Here is a 15,028-nt window from a genome sequence, read left to right on the forward strand (position 1 = left end):
GTTGAGGATGAGGATGTCCTCATGTTCCTTCTCTTCGCCTTGCGGCTCAGTACAGGTTGGAAACCGTCATCTGAGAAGTCCTCACTGCTGAGATAGTAAGCATGAGTATCTTCACTGTCGCTGTCACTCGCTTGTCCCATCCGCTTCCTGGAGGCGGCCGCCGCTGACGCCGCTGGTGCCGGCAGGCGCCCGGGGTGGTCTACATCCATCCCCTCCAAGGGAGCAGCGAAAACTGATCAACAGACTTAAATTACAACTGAAATATGCCGGAGTTAGCAGAAGTAGCTGCTATTCAAAACACACTTCTTCCATGGTATGATCAAAGTCCCTATAGATGTTCTCAGGTGTGGTCGCTCATTCGTGGGCGCGTTTATCTCGGGATTCGGGTGATTCGTACCTCTTGTGCTGCCACCGCAAGTCTGTTTTGAAGTTACAGTGGTTAAAAAAAATTGGCAGATCCCACGTACGGTGGGAATCGATGATATGCGAAGCACGAGTGAGAAAGAATGATAGGTCACTTTAAAATCAGAACAACGTTTTGAGGTGGATGTAAATTATGCCATAGCTGACTTCCATGTCATGATTATCAGGTTCGGATGTGTTATTTACCTTGTCGTCTATTCACGTCACGTGACACTAAGTTTTGTTAATGGGAACTAGCAAAACAGTCGTGAGCACGCTATGAGCGTAGCATGTAGGCAATTTTTACATGACACGCATGTCATAATTATTATGTTTGGACGTGTCATTTACATTCGTCATCTATTCACGCCATGTCATACTAAATTTGGTATATGTGGAGCTAGTGAAACGGTCGAGAGTGCGCTATGAGCGTAGCATGTAGTCATGTTTTACATGACACGCATATCATGATTATTCTGTCTAGGCGTGTCATTTACCTTCATCGTCTATTCATGTTACTTGATACCAAATTTGTTATATGTGGAGCTAGCGGTACAGCCGCGAGCGTGCTATGAGCGCAGCATAGAGTCACGTTTTACATGAGATGCCTGTCATGATTATCGTAATGAGGGCGTGGTGGCCCTATTATGGCACTGTTTGCACTGAACTTTAGAGTTACGTGCATTTAGTTGAAACACTATTACAACAACTAGGAAGCCCCAACCATGCGTGCAGATGTTCGGAGCACTGAAAAAGAAAAAGAAAAAAAAAACAAAGGTGGTCTGATTGAGAGAAATTATGAAGCCATTAAATTTAAGCAATCTTTGTAACGACCTCGCTGATGTCATAAAATTATTTATTTATTTACTGATATACTCTAAGGGCCCATGTGGGCATTACATAGGGGGGTGTTAGTTACAATACTGAAGCGTTATGTTCCCAATAGAAATGCTTACACAGAACATGAAAAATATAAAGGTAAATGCGAAAAGCAAAAGTTCATATAAACGAAAACATAGTAATGCAATGCAGCACTCGGTAAGGCATGATACGAGGGATGCGATAACTGATGTAATACAGGCACTAGACTAAGCAAAAGAAAGCTACAAAATCTTACAGTTTTACATTCCACATCTCCTTTAATTTGCTAACGAACGTGTCGTAATCACGCACAGTTACAACATCACTTGTCAGTTTATTCCAATAATAATCGCAACAAAACATACGCAAAAAAGAAATTAAGTACTCTCGCCTCCGCTATGCGTGGCAGTCGCCACAGTAAAGCACTTTCAACGGGTCGCCGTCAAAAGCAGGATTACACATACAAGTCCAGCCGAGTATTCTGTGCGTTTGCGTCATTATTTTGTATATACAACAGTGATATTAGCTAAGCATTTAAACAGAGTTTTTATGTCGGAAGAGTAAAATACATTTAAGAAACTGAAGGAAAAATAAAGAAAAGAAACTGGCCAAAAAGCAGCCAACTTGAGTCAAGTGTAGTAAAGTATCCAAAAGTATAGCAACATGTGTGTGAAAATAACTGCTACGTTTTATTTAAATGACCGAATGCAAAAAAAAGAAACATTTTGTGGACATGCAAATGACAACAGGTAGAACCCTTCAAGCTCTCAATTTACTGAAATTAAAGCATAAATAAGTGACTGTAACACTTTTGTGCAGGATGACGAGGAGCCTACTGAAAAAAAAAATGACACTTTTTTTTTCACGAGTCTTGAGTGACTTTTCATAAACTGACCATAGGTATACCAGCCTTGGGGAGTGAATAAAACTGAGCACTGCATGAGTGCATTCGGTATCGCAGTTTCTGTTGTCGATGCTTAGACTAATATATTGATATATCGGAATATCTGCAGTTTTACTTTTTAAAATCACAAGATGCTTTTCAGAGATGCCTTTGGAGGGCTACAGCAATTCAGACCACCTGGTGTTTTTTAACCTGCACCACGGAAATCACACAGTACACGAGTCTCTACCATTTCGCATCCATTGAAATACGACCACCATGAACGGGTTTGAACCCGGACGCAGCGGAACACCGTATAGTCACTGTTCCAGTGAGGCGGATCGAAGCTTAAGCTGAAATTTCCCAATCGGTTCTCGCATGACGGCGAAATCTGAGCGTTTAATATTGTCGAGTAGCAGCACGTAACTAGTCCCGAAAAACAAAACATAGTAGATCGCTAGTACGATTTCTAGATGATATATGCGTTCTAGCACAGAATAGGGCATTCGGAGCACTTCCGACTGTCCTGTTCATAAACAATTATTTTAAAGTCACGTCGGGGTGTCAACATTGTCCTTGTACACTTTTGTGTTGAGCGGCCATTCTTCTAGCAACTGTTTGTACGTAACCAGAAATGTGTTTAAATTCTTCTAGTGTATACAATGTCTTGCGGCACAGGGTGTAAAAACAAGCTCGATCCATTTCCGTTCAAGTTCGCATGTGAGGAACCGTTAGGCGCGCTGACTCTGAGCCTCTGCAAGAGTCGGACGAGAATATAGAACATGTCGGCGTGAGCTAGCTTCTCTCCTGGGCAGCTTCGGGCTCCCTGGCCGAAGGTGATCAAAGGACCGGTGTCAGTGCGCACTTTGCCCGTCACAGGATCCAGGAACCGTTCTGGACGGAACTCCTCGGGTTTCTCCCAGTTCTCTGGGTCATGGTGCACGGCGTAGATGTTGTACAGCATGCCCGTGTCCTTGGGTATGTCCCACTTTCCTGCGAAACCCGGCATACTTGTTAAAGCGCTTGGCTATCTGCTGTCTCGTTCTGGCATGACTCGACAGGCCCACTATAATCACTAGAACTGCATAAGCCTCGGTACGCGTGTCGTTTATTTTACGCAATGCAGCGTGCTCCCATATAAGCACCACCACACACACGATATCATTCAGAATATTACAAGTGCCTGTAACTGCTTCAACAGTTGCTATCAGACAGGTCCTGTAGTTGCTTTCAATGGTTGAGTTCGTGGTAGGTTTACGTCTATGCGGATGTAACGAAATGCGTTGTAGTTTAGCTACCAAGATGAGTTAGAACGTGTTCACTGGCAATTAGTCATCTACAACATGTAATGATGTGCCATGGGAACAGTGAAGGCGTCATCATATTGAGTGTCACAGAATTATTTTTTTTTCTGTCGCCGTGGTGGTAGCACTAAACACTTCATGCTTAACATATTGATTTCCTGACGTAAGTGCAATAACGAGAAATGCGGTGAATTGTTGGCGAATGTAAGCTGCAGAAAGTTTTCGTTAAAGTTCTTGCATTCAAATATAGCTATTTTATAAAGCCAATAATGAGATATATATTATTAGTGATGGTAATAGTCTTACTCCAAATGAACGTTATGGGTGAAAACGCTTTGGGAACCTGGTCCTAGAAGAGTTTTGAATACGGCATTCAATCCTCAAGACAAATATTACAAGAGAAAGTCAATAGAAAACAAAAAGGTTTTTAGGGACGAAGCTCCTTATAGTGGAGCCATGTCTGCAGTGATCTATAGATGACGATGACGACGGAGCACAAGCGCGTTGCGCACCACACATTACTTTTCTACCAGAATGGCACAGCACATGCACAGTACTCGCTATACGTCATGACGAAGATGCTGACAATAAAACACCCACCATGCCTCTATGCAATTCATGATTGTGCCGATGAGCGAGGCAACCGCTACACATTACACAGCCATTATGTTTACGTCGTGCTGTGGCTGATGACGGTGAAGAATAAGCGCGTTCCAAACAGCACATTATCTTTTTGTCATGAAAACGAACGTGAATGCGCTGTCGCCTGCGAAGCTGGCACGCCACGGGAATGTTGGCAAGCTGATCCAGGCTGGCGACTTGAATTTAGATACCATGAACTGGCTTGTGCAGCATATAACATCGCGATATGCTCTGAGATGCATTTCATATGGCTACAAACAACCAAGCACAACCATGGAGACGTGTATATACCTCGTCTAGGCGAACTTCAGCTTACATTCTATCCAAAGAACTCTTGGTTCATCGTTTTAGTGATCGTAAGGCAGTCTCACTGAAGGGAAAACGAAGTGCCCACCACAATAAAACCAATGAAACAACATTGTATATACTGTATAGACGGGTTGTTGCTCATTTGCATGTTCGAGTAGGCAGTGTTTAGTGGATTAACAGTTACCCGAATAATCCCCTGGAGCTTCGCCCACTCGTCATGATTGACTTCATTGATATGCTGTGATTTTTTTTCATTTTTTATTCGCTATTTGCTAATTTGTCTGATTAAACTAGCACTCACCGACTCGAGTGCCAGTGGTTGTGTTATGAGGTAATCCAAGGGGCGCCGCGGGGTGCATCCTCAGCGTCTCCAGCAGGCAAGCCACGGTGAAAGGAAGCTTCTCACGGTCTCCGTACACAGGTGGCACGCTCCCTTAGCACATACAAATTGAAAGGATTTGTGGATAAGCCAACATACGTATGGTGCACCCAAGCGGGTAAAATTACTACGAGGTCACTGTGAGCAGACACAACCAGCTTCAGTGGTGGCGTCTCAATACGCAAATAGCATTTTGGATAGCTTGGTGACGGATTTAAGCGGGGGATTAGGATTTACTTACGAGTGTGCCTATTCATGTGCGCTCCTACGGTTGCGCAAACGGGACTTGCACATACAGCGAAAAGTCACGTGTGTATAGCATATTACACTTTCAAGAGCGCAGAACGTTATGCACACGATTGCCATCATGTAACTACGGAGTGTCATGGTTTCAATCAATCAATCAATCAATCAATCAATCAATCAATCAATCAATCAATCAATCAATCAATCAATCAATCAATCAATCAATCAATCAATCAATCAATCAATCAATCAATCAATCAATCAATCAATCAATCAATCAATCAATCAATCTTTATGAAGAGACAAGGCTATTGCGATGTCACAGGGGTGCATAAGGACACTGTTAAAGTGATAGCTGCAAGTAATATGAAAACTGCCATTGCCTCCGAGAAGGCACATAGACGATGCATAGACGACACATAGACGATGAACGCGTGAGTGATTGAACGTGACGCAGCAGAAGCTTTTTTGATAGGAGGGGTTGACAATATGGCTTAGGTGTGGATAACGCCGATGCGATTTCTAGCAACTGGGGTCTGCGGGCCTCAACTATGGTTTGACTGAGAACTGAGGAGAAGTTATTGAGATGAAAAGAAGGAAAGAACTGGTCGGAGAGTTCTCTTACCAATGTTGTCTTCTATTTCTTTTTGGATCCTAGTTTGAATGCTGGGTTCTTTTGTCATGTGTAGCAGAAGCCACTGCAGTGTACCTGTAGATGTATCGGATCCAGCTAGGAAGAACCATAAGTTGGCATATGAAAGGTACTTAGCGCAGCTTGGTACTCCCTCAGAAAACATTCTCATGGTCATGTATGAATTCACTCAAAATACACATCCCCCCCCCCCCCCCCACACACACACACACATTGCTTATTGAAGACAGTTAATTCACTGTCGGGTACGCATATCGAAAGTAATGTTTTTTGCGAAGTACAAATAAATTATACAATTAAAACATGAAGTCTTGAAGACATCAAAAGCTGCTATTTCAACACGAACGCCAATGATAGATGCTCACTAAATGAGTTACAACAATATTTAAAGTACTTGAGAATATGACGCTGTGTTGTTTTGCACTGATGACGCTAGTTACACTACTGATTACACTACTGATACCGTAAGAAGCAGTAATAGCCCAGAAGAATCCGACATCCTACCAGTAACGACTGGGGAAGTAACAAAATCTCTAAAAGGAATTCAAAGAGGCAAAGTCACCTGTGAAAATAACGTAACAATAGACCCGCTAAAAGATGGCAGAGAGATTCGTTTAGAGAAACTGGCCACGTTTAAATAAGAAGTGTCTCTTGATGAGAGAGGCACCAGAACCTTAGAAAAACGCGAACATCATCTCAATTCATAAGAAAAGAGACGTCAAGGACCTCAAAAATACAGGCCTATCAGCTTATTGTCCGTTCTCTACAAGGTATTTACAAAAATAATAGACAATAGAATTAGGACGGCACTGGATTTCAATCAACCAAAAGATCAAGCAGAATTTCGCGCAGGCAACTCCACAATAGACCACATTCATACTATCAATCAGGTGATAGAGAAATGCGCAGTGTACAACCAACCCTATCTTCATAGATAGTAAGCAGGTGTTTGACTCAGTCGAGACATCAGCAGTGATGCAGAAATTAAGGGCATTGACGGGCCCTACATAAATAAATATATTGGAAGAAATGTACAGTGGATCTACAGCCATTATAATCCTCCATAAAAAAGCGACAGAATTCCAATAAAGAAGAGTGTAAGGCAGGGAAACACAATCTCACCAATGCTATTCACCACGTGTTTACAAAATGTATCCAGGGCCCTAGATTGGGAAGAGTTAGGGACGACTGTAGCATTAATGAACTGTGGAATACGTTTGAAGTGAAATTGGATGAGCTTGTAAAGGAACATATACCACACGTACATTTTTCAAAGTTTAAAAAACGAAAAAACCTTGGGTAACATCATCCATTACACGAATTATACAAAAAAGAAAACGAATTTTTGCGAAGTATAAGAAAACAAAGAGCAAGGCTCATTATGAGAGATTGGCACAAATAACGCTTGCTTACAAGCTCACTACTAAGATCGCAAAAGAAAATTATTTCAAGGAACTTAATGAAAGGTTGAAAACCAATCCTAAGGCTCTTTGAAGCATTTAAAGGTGTGTGGATCAAGTTATTTGGGCATTCCAGAAATCATTTGCAATAACCAAATCGTAACGAACGACAAAGCAAAGGCAACATATCTAAATTACTTCTTTCATTCAGCATTTCTTCCAGCAAAACCCGACACTATAATGACAGCGGCTAGCAATGTGTCGCCTATGACGCAGGTGGAACACGGCGTGTCTGGTATCAAAAAGTTATTGGAGCGATTGGACGAAACCAAGGCAGTTGGCCCTGACGGTATTTCACCTCGTGTGTTAAAGCACTGTGCTGCGACTGTCTCCCTTTATCTTTTAGTTATCTTAACGCAGTCACTTCGTGCTACAGAATCACCTGGAAGATAGCCCACGTTGTGCCAATTCATAAAGGGGACTCGAAAAAAGATGTGCAGAATTATAGGCCCGTCTCCCTGACATGTATTGTATGCAAATCAAAGGAACATATAATTTACTCAGCCATCATGAGTCAGCTCACCGAGAACAATATCGTAATTAAAGTACAGTATGGTTTCCGCAAGGGCTTGTCGTGCACTACACAACTTGTAGAATTCTATCACGAATTAGGGAGTGAAATTGATGCTGAGGGCCAGATAGATTTTTTGTTTTTAGATTTTCGAAAAGATTTGAACACGGTTACGCATTTGCTTCTTATTTACAAACTACAGCTAATAGGTATACATAGAAATGCTGTCATGGGGATTGAAAGTTTCTTATCGGAGCGCAGACAGTGTGTTGTTATTAATGGCAAAAAATCAAGATTCGTAAACGTCACCTCAGGAGTTTCTCGAAGCTCTGCATTGGGACCTTTATTATTTTTTATATACATAAATGATATAAATTTAGGTATTACGTCCTCCTCGCGACTGTTCGCAGATGACTGCGTGGCGTATCGAAGTATATCTTACGACGAAGATGCGACGGCGTTACAGGAAGACTTGAACAGAATAAATGATTGGTGTAAGCAGTGGAACATGTGTTTAAACGTGAATAAGTGCATCCATATGTGTTCTACTAGAAAAAAAACTAATGATAAATAGCTATTCTATAAATAGGGAGGTTCTTACCACAGTTAGTGTCTCTAAGTACCTAGGCGTTGTGTTTTCTGCTGACTGCTCATAGAATGAGCACATCAGTGAGACAGTTGGTAAGGCTGGACGGGCGCTGAACTTTGTTCAACGAAACCTAAGATGTCGCGAAGTTGAATTAAAACGGAGTGCATTTACTACATGTGTTAGACCTATATCATAGTACTCCTGCCAACTATGGGATCCATCGGAAGCCTGTCTCATTTCTCATATAGAAGGTATCCAAAACACAGCAGCCAAGTACGTACTGGGCAGGCACCGTAGAATGGACAGTGTCACATTGATGAAAAAAGAATTGAATTGGGAATTGTTGTCTTCACGAAGACGGAAGTTAAGGCTAAAACTGTTTTGTCAAATATATAACAACAAAGTAGGCGTAAACAAAGATAAATATTTAAATAAAACCTTTTATGTTTCTATGTGTAATGATCACAAACACAAAAATCCGTGAATACCGGCCCAGGACATGCTTGTTCGTGAATTCTTTTTTCCGAAGTGTGTAGCCGAACAGAACAAGTTCACTGAAGAACAAGTCTGTTGTGTAAATGAAGATCTGTTTGTATCTCTGTTGTAACCCCCCTGCTGTAACGCCCAAGGGCGATTCGGAGTAATTCTTCAATAAAGAAAAAAAAGCTATAATTGAAAGTAAGTTCAGTAACCTGTGATTCGAAGACGACGTTGCTTTGATAAGTACCTCAGGGGACGAATAACTGCTAATAATTATTGAACGGCACACGCAAAGCAGAAAGGTAGGCCAGAAAATTAATATGTATTAAACTAAAGTAATGTGCAACAGTATCGCCAGAAAACGGCCCTTGTGATAAGCGAAGAGTTGTTAGAAGTAGTAAAGGAATATGTTCACTTAGGACAGGTAGTAACAGCGGAGCCGAACCACGAGACTGATGTAACTAGAAGAATAAGAATGGGGCGGAGCCCATTCGGCAAACATTCTCAAATCATGACTGGTAATCTGCCACTAACCCTCAAGATGAAGGTATATAACAGCTGCATCTTGCCGGTACTTAGATACGGAGCAGAAACCTGGAGACTTACAAAGAGGGTTCAACTTAAATTGAGCACGACGCAGTGAGCGACGGAAAGAAAAATGATAGGCGTAACCTTAAGAGACCAGAAGAGAGCAGAGTGGGCCAGGGAAGAAATCGGGGTTAAGGATATCATAACTGAAATCAAGAAGAAGCAATTGACATGGACCGGACACATAGCGAGTAGGCAGGATAATAGCTGGTCATTAAGGGTAACTGATTGGATTCCCAGAAAAGCCAAACGCATGAGGGTGAGGCAAAGTTACGTGGGCTGATGAGATTTAAAAAAGTTGACAGTAATAAAGAGGAAGCAGAAAGCACAACACAGGGTTGATTGGCAGATAATGGGAGAGGCCTTTGCCCTGCAGTGAGCACAGTCAGGCTGAGGATGACGATGATAATGATGATGCTGGTGTTTAAGTAGCGGATGTTTGCTCCGGCCGAAAGGCTTCCGCACGGCAATGCGATTAGTGGAGTTAAAAGCCCCACCCTGTCTTTTGCACCGGCTAGGTCAAGTAGTGGAAACTCGTATGCTCCCTTAGCGTTGACACTGGTCCCCCAGATAGCTGAAGCCAAAGTGCCGCCATGATGTTTCTGCAGTTGATGCACCCGCCTATACCCAGCCTCATGCCTACCCGTCACTCGAGAAAACACACAACAGCTCGTAGACTGTCTCCGAAACCCTCCTGCCGGCGGCACACGTAAATAAGGAGCGGTCGTGATTTTGCTTTAGTGGAGTTTTGGTGTACATCGCTTTCGGTAACTACACGCATTAAGGGATGTAGTAAGGCGCGTTGGGAATAAATGGGTGCTGCGGGGAAATAGCCGTGAATGAGTGGTGCGTGCGCGGGCATTGCAACTGCGTGCGTGAATGCGCGTCACCCGATGGAAGCCCCTTATTGTGTGCTTTGTGAACCTTTGTGTGATACACCAAAAATATTCTTCCGTCATAAGGCTATGACGCCGACAAGGTAAAAACGCGAGCCAGTGAACCGAACGAATGTGAGTGCCAGTCATTGAGCTTTGTGTGGAGTTAAGCTCGCTTGTTCTGCCTAAAGTGACTCAAACGCCTTCCTCTAAAGTCAGACCCGTGTGAACGCTGGAGACTGGTCATTCTGATTGATTAATCTCAATGTTAGGTAATGCAAAGCTCGAACATGTCTGTTGTACGGCTGCTTTTTTGGACGTTGGTATAGCGTTGACGAATGCCCTCCTTCGCGTCTGCTGTCGCTTTTGGCTGGATATTTATTTAATCTCTACGACAGACGCAGCTATTATACTCTAAAGCGATGTTTATATGTGTCGTAGACAGAAAAAAAAATTACGGCATATTCACGGGGTGAATGATGATGAATGGGCGAAGCTCCGGAGGGATTCATCGGTAAACTGTGAATCTTCCGTGTAATTCGCCCAGTCGATCATCATGAAAGACGTGAGAAACGCTGTGTGTGTATATACACAAATCAACTTTTATTTGTTCTTGGACGATGGATGGCTTGCGATGTCCCTTGCCTCGCGCGCTCGCACATCGGGATTCTGTCTGCGAGCGCGCGCTGCTGCCGCCTTGCGCTCTCTTCGCTGTGCAGCCTTATCCATCCGGCGACTCCGAGCGCGCGCCAACAGCGAACGGATTTTATTACAACGCTCCCCCTAGCGTACGTCGCCGCACTAAATCGAACGATTGCCTTCAACCAATGACACGCGCCATATGTGACATCATTCCTATTTTATAAGATCTCGCGTCTTTCATCAACTACAAGTACCGCTTTCTAGTTTATAACATCTTGCATCTTTTCATCATCAGCTACAAGTACCACCATCTAGTAAACACTACAAGAACTAAACGAGAGGTGGCTACATACAGGAGACGGTACCGCCATCTAGTGAACACTGCAAGAACTAAACTAGAGGTGGCTACATACAGGCTACAGGGGACGCACAGCCCACGCCCTAAGGAGCTTCGCCCCTAAAAAATGATTCCGCTACTCACCACTCTGGTTCGCTAAAAATAAAGAAAGCAACACGCGTCTTGAAATTCATGCTTTGCCGGAAGATATATAGGTGGCGTGGCAGAAGACAAGGAATCTATTTTTAGGGAGGGGCATTGAGTTGTAGAGTGAGAGTTTTAAAGAAAGAAAGTGGCATCTTCACAAGCAGCACTGTCAGTCGATTTGACCCGAAAGCCAAAAATGATTTGGTTTGGTTCGGGAAAATGTTATTCTGAAAGTTTGAAGGCGTGTGTCCTAGCACACGGTGGGCCACCGTCCACGATGGGTCACTAAGTCCGAGACCTACCGCCGCATCATGGGCCCTCTGGACAGCGAAGTTGTGATGTTTTCAATATAAACATCGAGTCGCAGTCAAATAAACTAGGCACAATTATTTGAGTTTGTTGTGGTCTATATGAAAAGCGGTAATAGGAGAAAAGTGTCTAGACAGTACAGATGAGTCATTCCATACCCGTCAACTTTCGAACAACTCCGATCATGCTGAAGAAATATTGCAGGTATATTGGAATGTGAGTACCAGTTATTTAACCGTTATATATCGCGAAAAATATTGTGTTGCCAAGAGGACGCTTCAAACTTTGGGCACCCAAGTGAAGCTGTGTTGCGCTAAATAATTTTCTAATATTACGGCTTCAAGCAATTACTTCAGGACACTCTTTACCCTATTATCAAGGCACTTATCTTTCATGAATATGATAGTTTATTCCATTATGTTGTAACTTTACCTTTCGACTTTGAGAAAAGTTTGATTCTTAGTGATTAACTCTAGTCGAACGTACTCGCGTCATCGGGACCATTTCCAAAATGTCCACTCATGGCGCACGTCGTGTGAAACATTTAGCTTAGTTTCTCGTTGAGTAGGCCACTGGTGTTGATAATATTGCTATTTTAGGCGTTGTCATACATTGAGCGTTCACTCTCACATAAGTTGTTATTTACCTTTAGTACCTTTTTAGCGTTTTATAGCATTTCAGCTATTCGCAGACAGGGGCAATAAAAAACTTGAAAATTCTGGCACGAAAGCGGCTACCAGAAGAAAATAATATTATAAGACATAAATACTAGGCATGTCGGACGAAAAACACATGTAATAGGAACTAGCTGTTGTTTTGCCTACCATTAAGGAGGTTCATTGTAACGAGGATCATGTTGTCTTTGGTCAAGTACTGCGCATCAGCTCTGTCCTCCTTGATGGCTTCCTCTCGGGCGGCCAAGATGGCGTGCGTGAAGTTCTCCGTATTACCTGCAGAAGAGCAATACAACACTGCAGTTTGGATGCGACTGCGTGATCCAAAATATCACGCTGTAGCTATTTTCATAGCTGACGTCATTTAAGATTGACGTATCTGTGAGGAAAGTATTGTTTGACTAGTGACAAGGCACATTGTAAAAATTGTGATTCTCTTCGAAAGAAACTTTTACGAAAGATAAATTGCTTGGATGAACAACCCTCATCAATAGTAAAAATCTTGGGCCCGTATTCAAGAGAGGATTTCAGAACATTTCTGCACGCACTGTAGTACGATTTTCAGAAAAAAATGGAAATATCACAAAAGTAGTAATTTGGCAAAACAATTGTTCGCGTTATTTCTAACGGACATGCTTGGCTACATGAATCTTGTATTTTCTTTTAGCAGGAATTCTTTGCGAAAAAAAAAATACTTTCAGCTTCTGTGCAGACAATTCCCTAGTGACATATGATTGGCTACGAGAACATATCAGTGAGCTTTTACGTTATGTCAGAACATTTAAATGGCGCAAATACTACTGTTTTGACAATTTTTGTATTGAAGAACTTGGACGGAGGTGGGGGGGGGGGGGGGTGTACGAATGTTGTAGTGTTTGCTTTCGTCACTGTGGCGTCTATTGTACAATGGACGAGGAGTAGCTCGGGCTACTGGCAGCAGTGTTTTCTTATATACATTTACTAATAAAAAATTTAAAAGCTGATCGGGAAAGCAATTATAGCTGAATTATACACATTTTGCTATTTATATAGATGGGAACGGCCACAGAGAAACGCGAAGTGATATTTTCATAAATGTCATAAGCCTGTTCGATTGTTGTCGTTTCTATTCATAATAAAGCCTTCCAGCTTTGCATGAGCCGAGAAAAACTAGAAAAATAAGAAAAGGAACTAAACAAGACAGGCAGATTGGGTGAGCTGGTGAAGTGTCGTGGTAAAAATATAAAACGGAGCTTTTTTTTTTTTTAACACAAGACGAAGGAAAGATGACACACACGGGAATAAGTTCAGCTCCGTGCGTGTCTCATTTTTCTTTCGTCTTGGTTTTTTTAGAAAACTCTGTTTTATATTCTTACCAAAGAAAAAAAAACGTCATAAAGAAAAGAAATGTTCATGTTGAGGCAGACAGTAATATCAGCTTATATACCTTCTAATCTCAACACTGTTACCTTCATGGGGTTCAATGCAATAGACGTGCCGTAAAAAAAGTTAAACCCCTTTCTAGAATATTCAACCAAATACTAGAAGCAAGTATATATCTGGTGATTTCCCCCGGTCGGGTTTATAAGCACTACAACAAGTATATTGTGTCGGTATCACAATGGTGAAGACGCGTAATTCAGAAATATGGAACTTTTTATTTGGTCGAACTCGGGGCCAGAAAACGGAGGGCCAATCTGCAGGCAGTGATGCACGCCATACGTACACTGATATAGGCGAACTGAGCGTTAGCCGTCGTTAAACTGACAAGTTGTAAAGAGCGTCGGTTACTATATAGGTGGTATCGAAATATTCCAGCGTTATCGAAGGCGGCCATGTAAGCTCTGAGAATAGCATGGCTGTTCAGATTTGGGTGCACGTTAAAGAACCCCAGGTGGTCGAAATTTGCGGAGCCCTCCACCACGGCGTCTCTCATAATCATAAGGTGGTTTTGGGACGTTAAACCCCACATATAAATCAATCAAGCTTGGCTGTTGGCGTCCTGCGCATAGTCTTAACAGAACAATCTATTACAATCTCGAAGTTTCTCGAACGCTGAGACGTGGTCTACGCCCAGCTTTGTTGACGGTCTTTGTGGGTGTAAACCGAATACAGCAAACTTCGAACAAGAAGCATGCGTGGTAATACACTGCCTATGACACCTGTGTGTGTACCTGGACTGTAGGTCTCCTCGGCTTTCGAGAACAGCCTTCGTATGACTTCTCCGAGCTCGCTGAACAACGCCGCCATCCTTTTCTCTTTCTTGTAATACAGAACGGCCAGAAAAGGAGCTATGTCGCTGGGCAAGCCATTGGGCGAAATTTCGTAGAACCGGCGGTTGAAGTCTTCCAAGCGTTGGATATCCTCTTTTTCCTCGTACAGCCTGCATAGGAAAGGGTGGCATGAGCGTTATCTAGGCGAATGCCTTCGATGTCTCATAAAGTGCGAAGACTGACTGTCGGTGGCGTGGACGTCAGCAAAAAGTGATGCGAAAATTGATGTGACGTGAACATGACGGCACAGAACTGCGAAATTTGTGAGGTCATCATGCATTCACACAATAACGCCATCACATGGCACAGTCTCTTGGTAGGCCGGTCCCAGAGACACGAGAAAACCACGTGACGTGGAAAAAAAATTGCAACGCCTTGGACTCCGGCGGCATTGCTAAAGACATTTTGTGCAGAAAGTTTCCGATTAGGGGGTGGGGAGATACCAAGAGAGCAGAAACTGACTGAGCAGAAAGACAAGATAGCGTT

At 42.7% G+C, this 15,028-nt stretch overlaps 1 protein-coding gene across 2 annotated transcripts in view; it reads right to left on the minus strand.

Annotated features, from left to right (window-relative positions):
* Positions 1-1,241: 1,241 nt before the first annotated feature.
* LOC142818053 (steroid 17-alpha-hydroxylase/17,20 lyase-like) overlaps positions 1,242-15,028 on the minus strand; it is a 31,402-nt gene continuing 17,615 nt past the window's right edge. For both annotated transcript variants that reach the window (XM_075896269.1, XM_075896275.1), the window contains exons 6-10: positions 14,444-14,652; positions 12,441-12,566; positions 5,652-5,756; positions 4,703-4,834; positions 1,242-3,139 (exon numbers count right to left, since the gene is read on the minus strand). In XM_075896269.1, coding sequence (XP_075752384.1) covers positions 2,787-3,139; positions 4,703-4,834; positions 5,652-5,756; positions 12,441-12,566; positions 14,444-14,652 — 925 coding nt within the window. In that variant the 3' untranslated portion in view covers positions 1,242-2,786. The remainder of the gene's footprint in view (positions 3,140-4,702; positions 4,835-5,651; positions 5,757-12,440; positions 12,567-14,443; positions 14,653-15,028) is intronic.

Source organism: Rhipicephalus microplus, chromosome 1 (genome assembly GCF_043290135.1).
Source record: "Rhipicephalus microplus isolate Deutch F79 chromosome 1, USDA_Rmic, whole genome shotgun sequence".
NCBI lineage: Eukaryota > Metazoa > Arthropoda > Arachnida > Ixodida > Ixodidae > Rhipicephalus > Rhipicephalus microplus.